General features: G+C 37.1%; 1 protein-coding gene across 6 annotated transcripts in view; it reads right to left on the bottom strand.

Annotated features, from left to right (window-relative positions):
* LOC117973875 (potassium channel subfamily T member 1-like) overlaps nucleotides 1–20,492 on the bottom strand; it is a 128,167-nt gene extending 107,675 nt beyond the window's left edge. For 3 of the 6 annotated variants that reach the window (XM_059005417.1, XM_059005420.1, XM_059005419.1), the window contains exons 1-2: nucleotides 19,927–20,492; nucleotides 6,964–7,131 (exon numbers count right to left, since the gene is read on the bottom strand). In XM_059005417.1, coding sequence (XP_058861400.1) covers nucleotides 6,964–7,131; nucleotides 19,927–20,084 — 326 coding nt within the window. In that variant the 5' untranslated portion in view covers nucleotides 20,085–20,492. Of the gene's footprint in view, nucleotides 1–6,963; nucleotides 7,132–8,450; nucleotides 8,500–19,926 lie in introns of all 6 variants that reach the window. The other 3 variants (XM_059005421.1, XM_059005423.1, XM_059005422.1) reach the window with 2 other exon arrangements.
* Between the last annotated feature and the right edge of the window lie 2,140 nt (nucleotides 20,493–22,632).

Raw genomic sequence — 22,632 nt, 5'->3', positions numbered from 1 at the left:
CGATTAATCTACCTGGTGCCCTATTTGGTGAATCACTTGTATTTTTATATAACTAGCCCATGCATGTTTTCAACTGTAATTGAAGGCTTTTGTGGTCAACAGTTATTTGCTTCTTGCTTTTGAATAAAAAAGGTGCAAAGATTATTACCCGTCTGATATTCAACTAGGAATTGTGTTGCTGATCTTCTTGTCTTGTGTGTACCTGAACATTGTTGATGACCAAACCCACTCAGCAATGCAGAACATCTACCCTGGAACCCTTTTGAGATGATACAGCAACCATGCACTTTGCTGTTATTGTTGGTGATTGGGTTCCCATGAGGCAGGCTTCAGTCATCTTCCTTGACCATCTCAACCTCCAGACCTCAAACCAATTAAGCATCATTGCAATGAAATTGAACATAGCATATGTGTCTCTACTGAACTGAGCCAGCTGTGGGCTGCAGACTCGGAGGAATCGGCCACAAGCCTGCAAGACATCACCTACTTCAGCCCTTCATTGAGCAAACTATTAAATAAGGGGGTGAGTTTAGTAGAGGGAGAGCTTAGAGGATAGGGTAGTAAATATCAAACAGCTAATAACATATTCATGTCATTAGCATAATTATACAATAATTTACTACTGGCACTCAAAGTGGGAACTTACCAAAATAACACACACAGCGAAAAAGAAAAAATAAGATAATAAGATTTACTTAATGTATTCATGCTTGGAGGATCAAAGACTTTGTGATTTTTTTGTAAGCCTTTTGTGATTTAGGAACTGTGCCAATATTACCTTTTGCAAGTGTCACCTAGACCATCTGATGAGAAGTTAGAGGTAAGGGTTAGGGTCTAGGGTTGGAATCTTTTGCCAGAATGTACAACACAGCAAATCTGGACAAGGAATAATAGGACTAAGAAGAGTTACAGGACACAACATTCAATATAAAAATGACCTTCAGAAGAAATGCTCTATTGATAATGTGGAAAGTCTGGAAAACATGTTCTGCATATACAGGGATTCACTATACATATATATATATATATATATATATATATATATATATATATATATATATATATATATATATATATATATATATATACAGTATATATATTGAAAAACACAAAACAAAGAAAAAAAGACCAGTACAGACATTCCCACTTGCCCATACAGTACCTCAGATAGTAAAAACATCTACAAACTCCAGAGGGTTTCTTTTCAGAGTGGCTTTGACTTTCATGTTGCTCTTCAGCACTCTTTCATTTCACTGATCTTGACCATAAGCCCTTCCTCAGTTTTTGTAATTACTGCAGGTCATCAGCAAATCAAAGAGGGCTCGGGTCTCCACTGATGGAGCAGCTCAAGCTGCACAATACTACAGAACAGACAGGGAATCCAATACAGGGAGGTCAAGCAGCACAGCTGCAGAGATGTGGAACAAGGCATTCAACCAGGAACAAAAGAGAAGCATCAAACTGTCTTGATAGGATATGTGCAAATGCAATACTGTATCTAGTATGTCCTATTGTTTAAAGGCATGAACATGTGTTTCATAAGGCATTTCAGCTTTTTAGGAAAGTTCAGGGGAAATTGCAGGGTTCCAAATAGACGATTCAGTGTTTCACTAAAAATAGTAACATAATAGTTATTTTTGTGTTCTTATCAGTAACACTTTCATCATCATCATCATCATCATCATCATCATCTCCATGAATACTACTACTACTAATCATATTTTAAGTATTATTTTGATTGAATATTACTATTTACATGTATATTCCATGTATCTAAACAATTTCCAAAGCCAAATTATACAATACCTATTTTTCAAACAGTGTAACTTTCCCACTATACTTTCCACTATAAGCTAAATAAAAATAAATTTATTTTAGTTGTACACATACACTACACAACAGTTCTAAGCAACACAACAGACAGCTTGTGATCGTGTAAACACGGTCATACTGAAGTGTCATTCTGGACCTGTGATTGGGTAAACACGATAAAAAACTCAGTTTGTTTCTGTGACTTGCTGGGCCACCATAATTTCCAGTACAGTTTGTTAATGCATATCATTGGATAGGGGAGGAATTGAATTTCACTGTCTGCTTGTTTGTTTTTTCCTTTGACGTCACTGAGACGGGTATTTCATTTTTAAAGCAGCACACAGAAACCAAACATGACACAATAACTTGTTTAAAGCTAAGTAAAAATGGGAAAACACTGGAAATCTGATGTATTTTTCTTATAGTTATATTAGAACATTTATTCTGTCTCATGTTTTAACATATATGTTTTACAGCATTTATAAATATCAAGAAATGAGTGGATACAAGCAGATACTATTTCATTAACTACATTTCTCAGCCACATTTTTTTTCTTATTACTGATAATAATGGAATGAATAAACTATTATTTTATTTGTAAATATTTATTTTGAGAAAATAAGCGAGAGTCGTGTATTATGTCATTGCAGTCACTCAGGTGAAACAATGTCTTGTAATTTGCCCAAACAAATACTGAAGTATTGTAAGGTCCCTCGGATCATAGAATAACACATTTCTATACATGTATCTCTAAGCAGAATACATAAAAAATACAAGTTTAAAAGAAATTATAAATAAAACGAAATATGTTGAAAAAAAGTGAAAAGATTATATGGTTTCTGAAGTACTTTATAATGTTCCTCAGTGTGTTCTGAAAAAAAGGAAGCCAATTCCAAGATACAACTTCTGAACATATAGGAATATCCCTATTATTTCTGTATTATAAGTTTTTGGAGAGGTTAGATGCATATAGTAACAGACGGTAATGTGAAACAAAAAGAGGCTATATTTGTTGCTTGACTTATGAACTGTATCGTAGTGTGAATGATCGATTTCAGCTCCATGTTATTATATGGGTTTATTCAGCCAGGTTTAATATCGTACTAGACTATATGCCAAAAGGAAATTCTCTTAACACTACTTCTGGAAATAATGTGTATAGTCTGTTATGACACCGTCATATTTAACCAAAATGCTATAAATCCTAGCGACTGTGCGCCATCAATCCCGTTTAATTTACACATCACAGCCTACCAGAAGTGGTATGTAACATCCTGTACACTCTCCAATCATGTTTTAATTTTTCAAATTGCTTGCCACTCACCTCATCTTCCAGTGTGCTTTTTATATGTACATTGAGTGAAGCTGGTGACTTAGTCAGTGCCTGAAGCTGTGGTAGAAATGGATAGATTAATTTGCTACTCCATCGCTGGTATTTACATTTATTGGATCCGAGTATGACCCAAGCCCCAGTGCATTATTTGTGCAAGGTTTTGACAAACAAAACTCCTGCAAAATTGAGACACCATTTATCTACAGAGCATTCAGAATGTGACTTTTTTTATAAACAAAAGAAACAAGAATTTTGCCATCAGCAACTTTCAATGTGTAAAATGACAACATTCCTTGATGAACTGGTAGCGAAGATGCAAACCCAGGAATTTCATTAAGTTAGGTACCTCATATAAATACTTTACTTTATACATGTACTTATACATATCCAAATTTGTTTCAAAATGCTGTTGTGAACAAATGCGTGACAAGTAGTTTGTAGGAAACATTCAACCACCAAGGTGGTCCCTACATTGGAAAAGGTTGGGAACCACTCCACTGTAATAAGCAAACATGTTGATGATGCAGTTCAATGAGTACCCCAAGGAGTACAGGCAGTGTGTAAGGGTTCCCAGTACAAAAAGTGTTGAGAAGTCTGAAATAGACATCTTCATGTTGCTTCCACATACTGTACATTTTAAGAATTAGTGTTTGCCCTGATACAATATTTCTACTTTCAAACACCAGGGTGTGAGACCTACAGTACACAAGAAATACAGGGAAGGTTTGTGGAATTTGCTTTGTGGACTAATATAACCACACATTGATCTTTTTGTTTTTACAAAACATGCATCCATCACTCTTTACCAAAAAAAAAATCTTCTGAAAAAGAAATTTATTTTAAATTAAACAGTTTGTTTTCTAAGCTTATGGAACCGCACAAGCTAACACATTGAGCAAATAAACAAATAGTGCATGTAAGAGTCACTGAGATTGTGTTATTATTTCTAGATTTTCATTATTGGTTTTACTTGATAAAGAAGAGCCATACCTTTCTTGTAAGAGCATAGTAAATAAATGCTCAGTATTGTTTTTTTTTGTTCAGCTTCTATTCAGAACCCAATGTGTACTTTACGATAAATTCTATAAGAGATCTAAATGTTGAAGCTTGTGATTACATCCTTTGCAGCCTTTGTATTACTCCAGGAAGAAAAAGCCATAATATATTTATATTCTACACATCTGTCTCTTTAAATAAATATACCTCATAGTGTATAACACAATACAGACAGCTCTGTTTTTTTCTTCTTTCATTTATACTATAAATCAATTCCAGTGCTTATGCAGTACACAGCCATTCCCTTTCCAGATTTCCCCAGCAACTCTGGAATGTGCTCAGGTGAACAAATGGCCTGATTACTCTCCTCTTCCTCATTGCTAACATTAGCTACAGAAAGATGAACACCTGAGCCTGTAAATTTACAAACCAGCCACTATACTGCCAAAGCCTCGATATCTCAGAGATCACTGAAGGTACTGAATTAATACTTGCATGGCTACATGAACACTGTATAATAGATTTGTTGGTGATTATGACATTGACCTCTTAATGAATGATGCTTTGTTTTTGTTTACCAAACTCCAATTTCTAATGTTTTCAATTTCTTTAAAATTAATTTACTGCATTGTAGTTTCACAATATGCTCATTTACTGTCAGTATGCTTTTATCTCAACCTCTGAAAAAACTAATTAACTTCTGAAAAACGAATTAACTGAAGCAGTTTAATGTTACCCAAACCTCAATACACAGATACTCAGCAAAGAAAAGTGCAGCAAATTAATCATTTTCAGTTTGTTTCTCAAATCAGCGTTAACAAATGATGTGGCAAACACACAAGCCAAAATGATTTGAAAACAAATGGCATTGTTCAAGAGTATGGCAAACCTCTAATAGGAATTCTCTTCTAAGCAAATCATTTTAGATGAGCGGCACCAGCTATCATGTTTTGAATGCATTTCCATTTTTATAAAACTACAGCTGTCTTCTTTTGATAAGCCAGCCTGTATACAAACAACATGCCATTAGTGTCAGCTTACATACCCATAGATAACCATTTACAGCCAAAGAGAATATTGATGTTTTGTTTGAGCAATCACTGTCCTTGACTTTCAGTTGTGAGAAAGGGTAATAAAAAGAAAATACATTTGGTACCAAACCCACCTAAAGACAAAATCAAGTATAAAAACATCAGCTATTTGTGCAGCCTTGCAGCTGGAAGAACCTGCTGACCAGATGCCTCCCATCAGCCCTCGTTGATGTCTGTCTGATCAGAACATGATTTACAACAGGGAGATGCAGCTTGTGTATACTGTATTACAAAAGAGATGTCAGAGGTGCAGCTATGTTCAATGAGTCATGCAAGGGGTAGCCTTTTAATCAAAAGAGTGTGCTACATATAGCTGGTGTTGGTAATTTTTTGTAAATTCCACAGAAGGAAACACATGGCTTTATAAAGAATGGCCATGAACCTAGAACTTTAGCAGCAGGTCTGCAAAGTATCATTACAGAGTGTGCTACTGTATATAGATTGAGAAGAGCTACTTTCTTTTTACTGATAGAGTTGCATGGAGTAGATGACATTAACCTACTTCAGGACACAAGAAAATACAAGTGTCTTGCATGCTTTTACTGATATTGCAAAATAAATAAATAAATACAATACTATATATAGACTCAAATGGTGGTTACAACATCACTGTCCCTGTTTTCTGAAGTTCTGAAATTCAAACAAATTCAACGGGACAGGGCGGGATATAAACTAGATTATGCAGCAGTCAGCAAGCCTCATGGAGAGCTGTATGCCAAAAAAACTTTGCTAACTATGCGTAATGAACTTCAAAAACATTTTCTGTTATTTATTTATGTTATTTACTTATCAGCTATATTTAAACAAAATACATAAGTCAATATTTACTTATGTATGCGGTATCAGCTATATTTAAACAAAATATATAAAGCCCTATTTACTATCCAACCTTGCCTCCTTATTTTCTTGACTGATTCATATATTAAATATGTACTGCAGACTCAGCCATAGTTGAAAATTAAATGCCCCACTATTGTTACCTCCAAGGTGCCTGCAGCTTCGGGCATTATAGCCCCCCTGTCGGTAACAATAGTCTTCCCTCGGGTCACACACATACACACGCACGCACGCACGCACACACATGAAGGTGGCTTTCATTTTGTGTGGACACAAGATCTTATTCAAATTGCATCACTAGTGACTTCACAACGGATCGCGTTTGTCAAGGTGGTGAAACAAATTCTGTAATAATTCACAATCATCAAACAATAGACTGCGTAGGACAATACAATGCACTGATGCAGATTTCTACTTGCTTTTGGAACAGCGAGGAGCAACCAGAAAGACAGGATGTTCGAAATCTGTTCGCGAGGAAAATGTGTGTGGGTGGCTTACAAAAGTGCATGCACATTAACTGAACAAGTTGAAGTTTTAACTTAGCTTGATGTATTTTGTCTTAAACCGTGAGTCATACAGTGTGTCCAGCAATAGTAACAAGACCATATCCAAAAAACAATACATTTCGCAAACTGGTAAAACCAAAAACATACAAACAACTTGGATTATAAAATCCAGAGGCATAACACATAACGCAACACTATGCGTGCAACATTCAGGACTGACAATATCACCAAACACTTTCCCCGCTGTCAACAACAATCAATATGAAACTTCGTGTGCCATCCACCACTGCCGGCATCTTGCTCGCATTTAGCAGCAAACTTTCAGCACTTGGACAGCTCCTCTTTCGCCCTGCAGTTCAGCTATAAAAAGAGAATAAACGCCCTTACCTGTCCTCGTTTTGAAAGGATTGGTCTCCCAGCAGTAAATCCCTAAATCTGTATCGGGGTGGAAGAGGGGGTACCTCCGAGTCCATATCGTTCATTTTGAGGTTGGAAATATCCAGAATAACTCCAGTGTTGCTGCTGTTGTTCTTCTGGGTGCTTTCGGGGGAGAGCCTGCGAACAGAAGGATATTGAGTGAATGACCTGGCGCTCACACTACGCGTTGAAAAAACCGGCCCGTTCACCTTCGAGGTAATTTCAGAAGTCGGGATCATTAGCATCGCCTTTAGAAAACAAAACAAAAACAAAAAAAACAAACAAGCAGCGAGTTATAATACAACGAATAGCGTCGTGAAGACGACTGAAATGGTATTTCAAACCGTCAAGCGCATGCTATAATTTTGTCTGTCAGTTATCCTAAAAAGCAAAGCGTGTTTTCTTGTGTTACAGCTGTTCCAATTCTTCATTGAGTGTTGGAGTTTTAGGTGTTCCATAATCGCCATTAGGGTTACGGGAATGTCGAAAAGAACTGCTGTAGAGAGAAAGACGTTCCATTCTATTAAAGACACACTGACTGTTCCACTTTGTAACTAAGCCATCATAGGTGCGTGCGTCTACATTTTACATTATGTTTAATCCCAGAAGATGCTCACAGTGAAAATCAGAGATACATTTTAATTTAGTGGTTTTATTATTTTGCAAAATTAATAACTCAAAACTTTGAAAAAAAAATTACTGTGATAATATTCTAGACGTGCTAATATTTTAAAGCAACTGTATTTAATCTTATAGTCATACCAGACTATCTGTATTTTTCCCTTACAATTGAATTTATTTATTTATTTAAGCCACTATGAGGATATCGGCACCATCATTAAAATGGAATGTCAGGGAATGTGGAATAGACAAACATTTCGGCTAGTTTTTGTTAGAAATGTTAGATATTAAAAGAGATCAAATACTGTATATACTACTTACAGGATTTTAAAAAAATCATTTAAAAAGTGCAGTAAATGTAGAACATGCAAAACACACATTGCTAATATGAGCTTGGAGATGCACCTGTGGAACTGGTCAGAAGCTTTGCTATAAAGGTACACATACTGCAGTACGTATTCTACTTATTTAAAGGTTATCTTCATTCTCCTATTCATAATGACAGCTAAATAAGTGTTACAGCTTTTCCTGAACGTTCAGTGACATATCCACTCACTGGCCAGATCATATAGTACTTGTAATACTTGCAGAATAAACGATCCAATCCCACAGGTGCAATGCAATCTCGTAGTGAAAAATAATACATGAAACAATCCATGTGCAGACAAACATAGTGCCCCTAACTTGCTTTGGGACAGATTCGTGTTCATCATTGCATACTTGCTTGGTTTGTTATTCATGCACATGATCTCAAAGATCGATGTTAATTGCTTCTGCTATTCCTTTATTATAATCGGTGGTCAGCATGCTTCAGAATTGACTGTATTATATATTACCTTTCGCCCATGGAACTCGGGATATGAGATCTCGATCTCATGATAGCCTCTAGGTAAGAGAATTGAAATAAATAAAGAAAAACATTCATTACAGTTATACTAAATCAGATTTATGAACACAAGGACCAGCTAAAAATAAGAATAATACTGTACAAGCTCATGCCACTGCACTAATGGATGGTGTAACCAGTCTGGTTAGCTGATTTCCTGACCCACATCATGAAAGCGTATTGCAAATGACTAGCTCTGACTGCTTTAAAAGCACAGCACTCCTAGGTATGAGCTTTTGTCATCTGTAAAACTAAATTAACCAATACAAACAAATGTTTTAGTGGGACCAGAGTGTTTCTCTTTGACAATCCAGTTATTACTAGAGACTCTTGTACTGTATTTTACAGAGTACATATATAGACAGTATGACACATTTTCAGAGAGACACAAGCCATTCATTTTGGTGGATAGTAACAGACCCATGGTGTATTTTCTTCATTGCAGTCAATCAGTGGCATACTTTACAAACACCCAGTAGGCCAGATTCTCAAAGTGTATATTTCAGAATGTCATTGAAAGAAAAAACATCTGTTCATTAAAAAAATAGGAGTAAAACAAAAATCAAGTTCTTTTCAAGTGATTGTAGCTCTCAAAATAATTCCTTAAATCTCACTCCTCGTGCAGCCAGGTTGCTCTCAACTGTGCAGTTATGAAAAATGCAATAGCAGGCATGTATTTTCATTATACTAAATGTGAAGGGTTAACTTAATATCTGTTTGCAAGCCTTGCTTTCAGCACCTTGGTTATTGATCTGGAGAGTGAAATTGACCCTTACAGGGCCTTCCTTCCTGTCACTAAGCAACCAGCTGCTCCCCTGTTCACACACTGTACATGCTGGCCAGGCAGGAACATGCTTTGGCCCTGATGAGGTGAAATGACCTAGGAAGTGAAACAATAACACGCCTCTTGAACAGCATTCAATTAAACTGACAACTTTCTTTAACAGTGTAGTACCATTTCCCCTATATTGGTCTCAAATGTGCAAACCTGTATTGCAATAAGATCCACTGAGAAATATTGCAAACATCAATAAAAAAGTAAGGGTACATAAAATATAAGGAGATGTAAAATGTGTCTTAAGACTCAAACCATGTCAGTCATTAAGGAAGCAACTAGGTTGGTTAATGAGAGAAAAAGTGGGGACAATTTCACTCTTTAGGTGAAATGAACAAGGAAGTGCAAAACCACCAAAGCATGACTTGCATACATGGATTTGTTTAACCCAGTGTAGTATCAGAAATGATGCTTTACAATTAAAATACAAGTTTGCTAGAACATGTGTTTCTTTGAAAACAGAACTTCTGATACTTATATATAGTAAATGAAAGTGTGCGACAGGAAGGATTGGGGAATGTTAGCTAAAACCACTTTAAAAGTCTAATGTGCAGCAAAGGGAGAGCTAGGTTTCAGGTGGGACCCTAATATATGTTGCACAGAAAGAAGCTACAGGGTGGTGGAGGCAGGTTAAATTGACTTCACCAGAATCAAAGTGAAAACAAAGGAAAACTAAAATAATTACAGAAGAATGACAAGTGAGAGTTGTTCTGTTAGGTAAAAAAATAGACCCATGTTTACTTTGTGCTTCGGTTTTGCAAATAAATACATTACTGGTTTGAGATGTAGACATGATAATCTCACCTCACTTGTTCTCATAGACAGTTTGAAGATTTCATCTTTCACAAATGATTTAGGTATGAATGAGATTCAAGTGGGAAATGTGCATCCTTAAGCCTGTTACTGGGCTCAAGAGAAGTAAACGTACAGCAGTTATGGCTTATTACTGGAGTTGCAAAATAGATACATCTGATTAGTCATTTTTAGACAGCTTTTGCCTCAAGGAAACAACAAATACCGCACCGCTGAAGAAACGCCCTTTCTGCATTGCCCATTTTGCTTGTCCAATACGTGGAAACAGACATTTTACACGTGTCAAGTTACACAGCAAACACTATGGTTTGTAGAAAGCGGCTAAATGAAATACACTTCCACCTCTGATAGTAGACATAGCGTTGAAAATATACTTGAGCACTGTGGCTACATTTAATTCCTTTAAACAAAGAGATTAACAACACCGAAGATTAAAAACAAAAATGTATTAGTACACTTGGCTTGGAAATTATTTGAACTAAAATGACACATGTAGTTTATATGGCATATCTAAACGTAAATACATTGTATGAACTAAACTAATTTGTGTTAATTGAATAATCTAGTGTGACAGAAACAAAGTGATTCTTGGTGATACATCTTCCTCCCGACCTGTGAGGGCACTGTGTAAAGGGAACAGAGTATCCTGGACTGGATGGCCAGGCAATTCATTCCCAGGGTTAGGCGGAAGTTGGTTATCTAGAAAAGGGGTGGAGCTCCGGTACACTAAATCATCAACCCGGAAGGGAAACGATGTGGCAGCTGTGGATTGGAGGAGCTGTTGCACTCATTAACCCAGGGGTCATAATAGATGGTACAAAAGGGGACACAGCAATGTGATCTGTTGTAATGGTTAATGCTGAACCAGAAAGGAGTACTGCTGTAAACTATGAGTGTTTTGTTTGTTTTAATTGTCATGTCTAAATTGTACTTGTGTGTTATATAGATGGCTAACACAATCTGGAGCAGTCGTCAGAGGCCAGCACTAAACCCAGACAACATTTCACTATATCACGGAAAACTGTAAATACACCACAAGCACTTTATCACTCACTGTGGACTTGTGTTTGCGTTTTGTGTTACGTGTGGGTGTTTAAGAACGGGACTGTTTATTATTTTGGGATGATTACAATAAAGCAACACACGCCGCTGTATTGCTTCTCATTATCATTGTTTATTCTTTACCGCTGTATTTGGATCATCTGGATTATCGTTTCTGTCTGATCATTAATCACTGCTGCATTACCTACACCTGCACACTGTTAACCACTTTGCCACATCTAGTCATTTAAAAAAGACTTTTACAATTTTACAAAGGTTTTTACAATGTATTAACAATTGCCAGTAAAAAGGAGAATACTACAGCGACAGCTACACTTAATGCAGAAAGCTAGAGATTAAGACAGTATTTAACATAATTGAAACTAACTAGAATATATAAAAGCTTTGGATACTGAACCTTAGAGTGACTGTCTGAATAACTGCCATTGCAAGTCTGAGGCTGTGACAACAATGCAGCATGATTCCTAATCTAGGTCGTGCAAGCTTAGTGTCACTTTGGCAGTAATTGGAAAGATGGTAGAAGCGGAGAAAAAACTTGACTAATTCTGCTTTGATTTGTAAAAGAATTCGAAAGAGAACAAGCTCACAGGTATTGGATTCTGTATTTATATAGGAACAGGGCACGAAGCACTGAGGCAATGGAATTAGAGAGGGAATTCAAATCTTCTGAGAGGCTAGATAAAGACATATCAAGAAACGATCCCAGAAAAGCTCTTTCATTTTAAACACAGTGGAGAATGTAAAAGTGGCTGTAGCCAACAAACTAAATCCATCCTAAATCTTCCCTGTCGTGCTTCTCCATTCGCTATGCAGGTCTCAACACACATGTATTTTTCTTTAAAAAAAAAAAAATGGGGCTGTAAACTAGGTCAAAGGGAGTTCTTAGTTTGTCTGCCTCTTTCATGAAAGTCTGATGCCATTCCACTTACTTGGTCATTTCATCTCAGCCGTTTCAGGGTGAAAGCATGTCAGTCAACTCTCAAGGTGAAATCATTAAGGAAGTGTAAGACTAGCTGAAAGCAAGGATTGCAAACAGAGATTTCTTTAACCTAGAGTAGTACCAGATGCGTTTTAAAATAAAAATGAAACTTGTGCGTTGTTTATAACTGCAAATCTGAAACTTGTATAGCGAATGGAAGTGAACGACAGCAGCAACCATTTTAATAAGACAGGAGTGAAGGCACGCTCTGAATACACATTTGAATAAGATAGGAGTGAAGGCACGCTCTGAATACACATTTGAATAAGATAGGAGTGAAGGCACGCTCTGAATACACATTTGAATAAGATAGGAGTGAAGGCACGCTCTGAATACACATTTTAATAAGATAGGAGTGAAGGCACGCTCTGAATACACATTTGAATAAGACAGGAGTGAAGGCACGCTCTGAATACACATTTGAATAAGATAGGAGTGAAGGCACGCTCTGAATACACATTTGAATAAGATAGGAGTGAAGGCACGCTCTGAATACACATTTTAATAACACAGGAGTGAAGTCAGGCTCTGAATACACATTTTAATAAGACAGGAGTGAAGGTACGCTCTGAATACACATTTGAATAAGATAGGAGTGAAGGCACGCTCTGAATACACATTTTAATAACACAGGAGTGAAGGCAGGCTCTGAATACACATTTTCATATTTAGACCAGCGGGACAGCGGAGGTTTTAATAATCTCTTCACAGCTATCAGCCATCACAATCAAGCTTATGTAAGGTTTTTAATAGGACTTAGTTAATACAATAAAATGCTACATGGCTAAAGTAGAGTCTAGTCACACAAGTGTAACTTATATACAGTAAAGACATTCAGTGGAACTAAAACAATTGTTTAAAATAAGATTAAAAAGTCTGGTTCTGGGCTTTGGTTACATCGGACTTTCTACCAGTTGTTTTGTGAAAGTACTCAAGTTATTGCAGTACCGTCATTGGTGGGACCAGATTTGACCCACTCAGAAATTTGCAATACAACTGTTTCTATTCCAGGATGTGGAACTTATATCTTAATTTGTGCCAAATTTCACCTTGTCTTGTGAAAATTTACCAAGTGACCAGGAAAGGTCATATATATATGAATGTGAATTTAAACAGGATGACCTAGTCAGGCAAATAAACCTTTATTCGTGCACTTGCACTTCCAACTAGAAATTTAAAAAAAACAATTAACTACAGCAAACAGCCATTTACAGGTTGCAAATAATCATTCCCTTGAGCTCTCTGCAATAACCTGAGAATAATGACTTACTGTAAATGATTTAGGATATCCTAATCCTTTACTTCACCAGTCACACTGTTTGCATAGGAAGTCAGACACCCATGTCAAAATGCTTGATGTGACTGGAATTGTCAAAGCTTCTTCCCATTCCGCATCCCAATTAAACAGTGGTTCACAGGTAGTTCATTGTGCTGCCTAGACTATTCCCTTCTCATGTGATAAACGATTACATAGATCGTTCAAATTCTGCCATTCATTGTTTAAAAGATGAAAGGTTAAGACCCTTTACACATTAGGTTCCAATTGTTTACAAATGAACCAAGTTCAGATCCCATTCAGAAGAACGAACAAAGCTGATCGAGTGCATCCCTGCAGTGGTTGATTACGATGACATATCCCTCTGTCATGGTCTTGATTGGATCCTCTATCATTCTGCATTGACAATATTTATTCTGTGCACCATTGAGACTTCCAGTATATAATTGGCTGTCCTGATCTCTTCAGCTGATCTGATTAGAATCAGTCTATTTAATGGGACGTTATCAAGCAAAATCATTCCATAGGAATGGGTCAGTAGGTACGTATTAGCCACCAAACCCCTAAATCTACCCTCTACCCCTAAACCTGATGTCTACCACTAACGTAATCTCTACCCCTAAACCTAATCTCTACCCCTAAACCTAATCTCTACCCCTAAACCTAACTATGTTACTATTAAACTAACTGTTACTATTATTTCAACACCGCTTCTTTAGCACCCTCTAGTGGCTTGATCTAGACTTACTCTACCTGTTGGGAGGCTTGTAGGTACCTACTGGCCCACTCCTATGGGATGATTTTCCTTGATAACATCCCATTCAATCAACTGATTCTAATCAGATCAGGTGAGATTTAATGCTTTCAAACAAACTAAACTGCACACAGTGTGAAATAAACTGCACAGAAGAAGAACAAATTGTGAATGGAACTTAAAATCCTTTGTCAAAATTATAACAAAGATCCAATTAATAAAGAAGTGCTGTGTTTTTTATTCGTATGGACCCAGTTTTTCAATTTCAGTTTTCTATAAGTCGCTTGTCTCGTTTCATTTAAAGTGGATTTTTCAAGGCACTCCTGTGAAAGGACTAAATACAGTGTTGTGCTGCTCCAATTACAACGCCTACCTATCTTCATGGAAATTGAAAAGCAAAATTAGAATAGGAATAGGAGATTTGCGCTCGCCAGTGGTTCTCAAATGAATGGACTGTTAGAGCAACAATAGGCTACCTGAGGATACAGGGGACATTGTTTGAAAGGAACATGTGTTTCTGCTTATGAACACAAAAGTGAATTGATCAAAAGTATTCAACCTTGACCAGCAAATCAAATACTTAGAGAACATTCATGGAGTATTCTTTTTTTTTTATGTATGAAAAAGGAAGAATTAAGCTGCTGAATATGGAGAACTAGTTTCCTTAGAACAAGCTCTGCATCTGCTTAAAATAATTTGGAACAGATCATTCTGTCGTTGGATTTGAATGACTGCAAAGTCCAAATTGCTCAACACTTGTGCAAAAAGCAATATACTGCTCTAATTCTAATGTGCATGGTGCATAACGCCACCTGGTGTCTCGATATTGCAATTACTGTTAATTCATACTGTAATGTAGAAAGCCACTTCAAAATGACAGAAACGTTCTATTTTGACTCACGATTGCTTTCCCTGTGCAAATCCTTGAATATTAACAAAGGGCTTTTAGACAAGGGTAATATTTAATGAAAACATGAATAGAAAAACAGAAAAAGGAAAAGCAAGCACTGCAAATTACACAGATGTATGGCAATGTACAAAGAAAAAGCAAATTAAAAACCCACTGAAAACCTTACCGATTACGACCATCTCAGTGAAATAATCATCTTGCCTTTTACATAACTGTCAGAGTTTGCCTGTCTGACATGAACAGTAGATGGGAAAGGCAAGCAAACTGCAGTCAGACAGATTCCTTGTTTTTATTTGTCTCGTTAAATATTCTGTAACTGATGTATCTGGAAAGAGACTCAAGTTCAGTGATGGGGAACAATTCTTTCAATGTGATTTTGCAATGCGAGAGCTCAAGGACAGTCAGAACATTCTGGGTAGCAAATCAGTCCCAACACACGGACAGCTCTGAGTAAAGGCAAGCATGCATTTCAAATATTTTATTTGCAATAGCAAACGGATATGTTTTATATTAATAATGTATCTTGACCCAGTGAGATCCCCCCTTTAACATTACATTTGATTCATCACAACATTACCACAACTTAATTACACACCTAGGTTTTCAGTTTTTATGTGGCTATTTAATAAATTATTCAGCTATATGAGGACACAAACCCGATATTACTATAGGAAAAAGGCAACCCAACATTTTAGAAGCCTAATCAAAAAGAATACAAATACATTTAATTGAATCTCCCTTTGATGTGTTTAATGTATTTATTTTAATTAAAAGACATTTAAAGCAGCCACTATGCTATAGATGGCAAAGAATAGGACAGCTGAACTTCAGTTAGTCAAGGGTATTCTGTGCATATCTCCACACAAAGTAAAAAGAAATTGGAATTCACAGTCAATGAAAATGCCAGTACCCCCTAGGAACACAGACCGGCAAAAAAAGAAATATTCCATGTAAATATTCGTGGGAAGCTGTCACAACATTGATTAAAAGCACTCTCACGGTTTGTGTCCCGAACTACACAGTTCACCTGTTCCACAGCGGGGGTGTGAGGCATTGTACTTATTACCCAGCTAATATGTAGCAATTGAAAAGCATTATCTTCTCAGCCAGCCGCATGATAATCAAAACAGTGGCAATTTGTAGTGTATCTGCTAGCATGAACCTTGCTGAAGATGTATATCCCAATCACCTGTAAATCGGCAGTCCACAAGGTCAACCTAACCCAGAGAGGCATAAAGTTTTAATAGCAAATGTCACATGAGTGATCCCAGTAATGGGATCATCAATTGTGCTCTGAAGGAAACTTGTCTTGGTGTGCACACTACACTAAGACTAGCAGCACACATTCCTTCCCATCTGAAGATAAGACAGACCTCATTTAAACTGTTATTACTTTTAAATGCACTTTAAAACACATACAGTACACTGTCTGACCACTTCATTTGGACCTGTCTACCTGATTTGATTGGGCATGCTAGGGGTATGTTCCCCTGGTATCATCCTTGGTCTCTTGAGAACTCTTGAAGCCGAATGCATGCTGTAGTTTTCGTAAGCATTGTTGCAGATCAGGTCCTCCGAACAATGCAGCATGTGTGCCCTAATGATGATGGCTACTTTTAAGACAGTAATGATCCCATCCTTTGTGCCAGAATTGTGCCAACTGGTTTGAGGAGCATGACAGACGCCAGACATCTGTTAACAACATGTCAAAATCTGTGAATATGAAGTCCCTAGTGTCTCTCCTTGTAGAAATGCAGAGTGCAAGGTAAGTCATGAGAGCAGGGTTTGAATCGTATTAGTGACGAGTTGCTAATCTAGGCTGGGGGGCCACAGGGAGAGCTGCATTGGCCTTTTGCAGTCCCCTGGGGTAAGGAAGGTACATTCACTTTCCAGGCAGCTCAGTTTGTCCAGTCCCAGAGGTGAACAGTGTTGTAAGGTTGTATACAGTTCTATGTACTCTTTCTCCACCATATGTTTTGGCTTGAGAATCTCTGATGAACAGAATTCAGTAAATGAATTGTTTAAAATCTTAAAAATATTTTTTAAGCAAAATACTAAGCTATATGATACACAACCCTTAGTGTTTACGCCACTGTAATGTTGTAACAATACCACGCATCAATATCTGTGGATATGACGTACATTCCATTATGGGTAGCGTATGACTGGGCTACAAAAGCAGTTTATTTTTTGGCAACCCAGCTCAGAATGCGCTTTCTTAAAGGCATAGAGTGGTACTAGGCTTGCAAATGAGAATTCGTTCTCAAGGGTTTTACTTGATTAAAGAAAATGAATGATTGATTTATTTCAGGTGAGTGTTTAGTATATTAAGCACATAAAACAGAATAAAAAAAGTTACAATTGCAACTAGTGTGGTTGCTATTTGTTTCAATGGGGGAACAACATCAGACGTGTTGTGATGTCACAACCTACGTTCCCGATTGGGCGGGTTTTGAGGAAGAAGTGGGCGGGTTTTTATAAAAATATTTTGGCAACCCTGCTCACTGGCTATCTTGATACTATGAATGCAGTCCAAATTCACACAGGGGAACACTGTTCCCATGGTAGGATCCAGTCCAAATTCACACAGGGGAACGCTGTTCCCATGGTAGGAACAGGTGTGTGCAAATACATGCGAGATGCATACTTTAATAAAGGTGTTGTGTTGTTAGGTTTTCACTTGTATTGGTAACGGATGCAAACAACTCCAGACAGTACAGTAAGTTAAGCAGTCGTTCATTTAAGCAGCGGTTGCATACAGTAGCGGATAGAACCATGAAAACATCTTGTAGTCGTTCACAGATAATTAACTTGTATTTTAAATACAAGCAAAAGGAAAAGCAAAAGGAAAAAACAGAATACAACATAACTATAGTTGGCCTAATTAGCGCTCCTCTTGCCAGAAGATGATCAAAACACCAACTAACGAGGCCAGTGCAAGTGTCGCTTTTTAAAGAGACTTCAAAACAGAATTCAAAACAACTCCAAAGTATGGCAAAGATCGTAAAAGTTATGTATTTTATTTATTATCATCATCAGTTTGCCCTGAACGGACCCACAATGGGCTGTTACAATAAATCTTTCTTGACTCCTCAGTTACCCGACTACCACGTTGTCTTTTTTAAATGGTCAAAGGCACCACACTGTTAATTTGTTCAGATAAATGTAAAAATGTAAGAGGTTTGGATACCATTATTAGCGGCCGTTATATGCATAACGATTCACTAGCGTGCATACATCCTTTTGCAGTTGGACATTTTTTTTATTTTCTTGACAAAGTGCTTGTTTAAAAAAAGCAAATGCCCTACCATGTATTTTAGCTTCAGTATCATTTTCACTTCTCCTCTTATCATTGAACAGACGAATGTTTAATTTCTAATGTTATTGTTATTTGTTTATTTAGCAGACGCTTTTATTCAAGGCGACTTACAGAGTCTAGGGTGTGTGAACTATGCATCAGTTGCAGAGTCACTTACAATTACGACTCACCCGAAAGATGGAGCACAAGGAGGTTAAGTGACTTGCTCAGGGTCACACAATGAGTCAGTGGCTGAGGTGGGATTTGAACCGGGGACCTCTTGCTTACATGCAACTGCATTACAATCATCAAATATGTTACCCCGCATCTAATTGTAAAGAACACCTCCAAAATACTATGTGTATCCCCAATATCACATGGTTTTAGGGTAAAATAATAAAACTATCAAGCAGTTTTAAATACATGTATTCATCTTGCGACAATACGTTACATCTATCTTGGGCTGCATGTCCAATCATAGCAATTATAGATTGAATTGAAAAGGCTAAATGACTCAGTTAGGTAATTCATCACCGGAGACAGTAAACAACAACGAAATCAAGGTTGAGTATCACATTCAAATACAGCTAAAGTAAAAAAAAAAAAAAGAAAAAAAATCAATTTTACATTCAAAACTGGTGTGTAAAGAACGCAGGTGGAGCTTCTCACCTGGTACTTCAGTCTCAGAAAGACACTTACACAGTGTGGAGTAGTGGTTAGGGCTCTGGGCTCTGGACTCTTGACCGGGGGGTTGTGGGTTCAATCCCCAGTGGGGGACACTGTTGTTGTACCGTTGAGCAAGGTACTTTACCAGTAAAAAAAAAACTCAACTGTATAAATGGGTAATTGTATGTAAAAATAATGTGATATCTGTATAATGTGAAATAATGTATAATGTGATATCTTGTAACAATTGTAAGTCGCCCTGTATAAGGGCGTCTGCTAATAAATAAATAATAATAATACTACATTTGAAAATGCGTATCAACTTATACTGAATCGACAATAGAAATGACAAATGATTTTCAACTTCATGCCAAGTAAGTAACAATTCTGAGAACAGGTGCGATTTTCCTTTTGGAAGACCAGTACAAGCATGACATGATCGAACCAAAGCCAGTCACAACGTATCCAACCATTAATATACACATTTTGTCGAACCGCAAATTTATTGAAGCGAAAAAATATAAAGCAGCTGATCGATTATATGCGGGGGGGGGGGGCAGACTTAGCCTTATCGATACCTCGGTTTCTTTTCAGTTACAGATAAGCGGATTTGACCTTTTATTGTAGATTCATTTCCACATAATGAACAAGCGAGGGCATGGTAGTTTCTTCCTTTTTTCATAGCAAAACCGTTTGTTGCAATACTATCGTTTGCTAACATAACACAGGCAGACAGATAGCCTAATTTAATGCAGGTCCTCAGCCGCAGGTAAGCCACTAAACACATTTACACGTGCAATCAAAATACAGTGAGAAGTATGAAAAGGGTATACCTGGCTGTGCATTTATGTGCTGTCCCATCATCATAAACAAAGGTCTGGTTGGTATAGCACTCGCTGCACATCTTGGACTGACATCCAGCTGCCTGTCCCTGGCGTGTGGTTGATTTAAACGTCCCCTGCAGAAGAGCGTCTTCCTTGGTAAATTGCATCTGGGGCAAAGCTTGCAACAATCCTCTCCGGTGACCGATTCAGCAACGCCTGCCCAAAGCATCAAGTCCACTGTTAATTCTTTTATACATCTTTAATTCGTCCTGCGAAATGATAATACAAAATAACAACCACACTGTGTTAAATAAATTCTACAAACGTGTATTATTTTCTGTATCTAAGAAAATATAGCACAGTTTGATTGCTCAGTTGTTGGAAGTTCCATATATTTTTTTATATATAAAAAAAAGAGAACAGCAGTATTTTATTATTTATTCGACCAAGTTTGAAGCCTTGTGCAGCCGCTGTGTCGATCTAATTTGCGCGTAAACCAAGAGAGATGCTAGCATGATTTACATCCCCAAGAACCAGTCTCCCGTTTGTGATAAGCATATTCCTTTTGCTACAGCAGCGGGGTTCTGATTAAAAGGAACCCAGCTTCTTTTTGCAAGGGTTTGTATATAAAAAGGCGCCACCTACTGGAAGTCCTTAGAAATAAAATGTCTAGATGTTTTTTTTTAACCAATGTCGGCCGGGAAATCGACAAATAGCGGTCTCCACAAGGAAACAGAAAATATTAGTATGGCATATACTTCTTCATGGTTCTGCATTGAATAACACTCATATATTTCACACCGTGTGTGCTTATATGACATCATGTTGGTTAGATATCCTGTAATAGGCTATAACATATATATATATATATATATATATATATATATATATATATATATATATATATATATATATATATATATATATATATATATATATATATACTTTGCTTTTGATTTTTTATTCAACATAATATTGTAAATAAGAAAACAAACGAAAATGGCATGGACAAAAATGATGGGACCGCTAACCTAATATTTTGTTGCACAACCTTTAGAAGCAATCACTGCAATCAAACGTTTTCTGTATCTCTCAATGAGACTTCTGCACCTGTTAACAGGTAGTTTGGCCCACTCTTCCTGAGCAAACTGTCCCAGCTGTCTCAGGTTTGATGGGTGCCTTCTCCAGACTGCAAGTTTCAGCTCTTTCCATAGATGTTCGATAGGATTCAGATCAGGACTCATAGAAGGCCACTTCAGAATAGTCCAATGTTTTTTTCTTATCCATTCTTGGGTGCTTTTAGCTGTGTGTTTTGGGTCATTATCCTGTTGGAGGACCCATGACCTGCGATTGAGACAGAGCTTTCTGACACTGGGCAGTACGTTTCGCTCCAGAATGCCTTGATAGTCTTGAGATTTCATTGTGCCCTGCACAGATTCAAGGCACCCTGTGCCAGGCGCAGCAAAGCAGCCCCAAAACATAACCAAGCCTCCTCCATGTTTCACTGTAGGTATGGTGTTCTTTTCTTTGAAAGCTTCATTTTTTCGTCTGTGAACATAGAGCTGATGTGACTTGCCAAAAAGCTCCAGTTTTGACTCATCTGTCCAAAGGACATTCTCCCAGAAGGATTGTGGCTTGTCAATATGCATTTTAGTAAATTCCAGTCTGGCTTTTTTATGTTTTTCTTTCAAAAGTGGAGTCCTCCTGGGTCTTCTTCCATGGAGCCCACTTTTGCTCAAAAAGCGACAGATGATGCGATCAGAAACTGACGTACCTTCACCTTGGAGTTCAGCTTGTATCTCTTTGGCAGTTATCCTTGGTTCTTTTTCTACCATTCGCACTATCCTTCTGTTCAATCTGGGGTCAATTTTCCTCTTGCGGCCGCGCCCAGGGAGGTTGGCTACATCAAGCTGCTTGGAGATGGTCTTGTAGCCTTTACCTTTACCATGCTCGTCTATTATTTTCTTTCTGATCTCCTCAGACAACTCTCTCCTTTGCTTTCTCTGGTCCATGTTCAGTGTGGTGCACACAATGGTACCAAACAGCACAGTGACTACTTTTCTCCATTTAAATAGGCTGAATGACTGATTACAAGATTGGAGACATGTGTGATACTAATTAAAGAAACTAATTAGTTTGAAATATCTCTATAATCCAATTATTTATTATCTTTTCTAAGGGGTACCAACAAATGTGTCCAGGCCATTTTAGAATATCTTTGTAGAATAAGCAATAATTCATCTCTTTTCACAGCTTCTTTGCTTTATTCTATGACATACCAAAGGCATGCAAGTATACATGATAAAATAGCTTTTAATTTCATCACTTTTCAGGAGGAATGAAGCATTATTTGAATGAGCTGTAAGGGTACAAACAAATTTGAGCACGTCTGTATATATATATATATATATATATATATATATATATATATATATATATATATATATATATATATATATTTATGTCTGCATTTTTCCATTAGCTTCCATGAGTTACTGCCTTTAGGGGGATGTATGTCATAAGAAAACAATTTTAATAAAGACCTGCATTATTGTAGGACATTGCCTATCACGATTTAAAAACTACTAACAACTAGTTTACTGACATGTTAACCAAGTTGTTCATACTGTGTTAATAATCAATCTACACCAAACCAAATTAAGTAGATTAATTGCACGTTATATCTTTCACCTGTTATAAATAATACATTTACTG

Source organism: Acipenser ruthenus, chromosome 31, assembly GCF_902713425.1.
Source record: "Acipenser ruthenus chromosome 31, fAciRut3.2 maternal haplotype, whole genome shotgun sequence".
Lineage (NCBI taxonomy): Eukaryota > Metazoa > Chordata > Actinopteri > Acipenseriformes > Acipenseridae > Acipenser > Acipenser ruthenus.
This window is presented reverse-complemented; position numbering and strand designations above follow the sequence as displayed.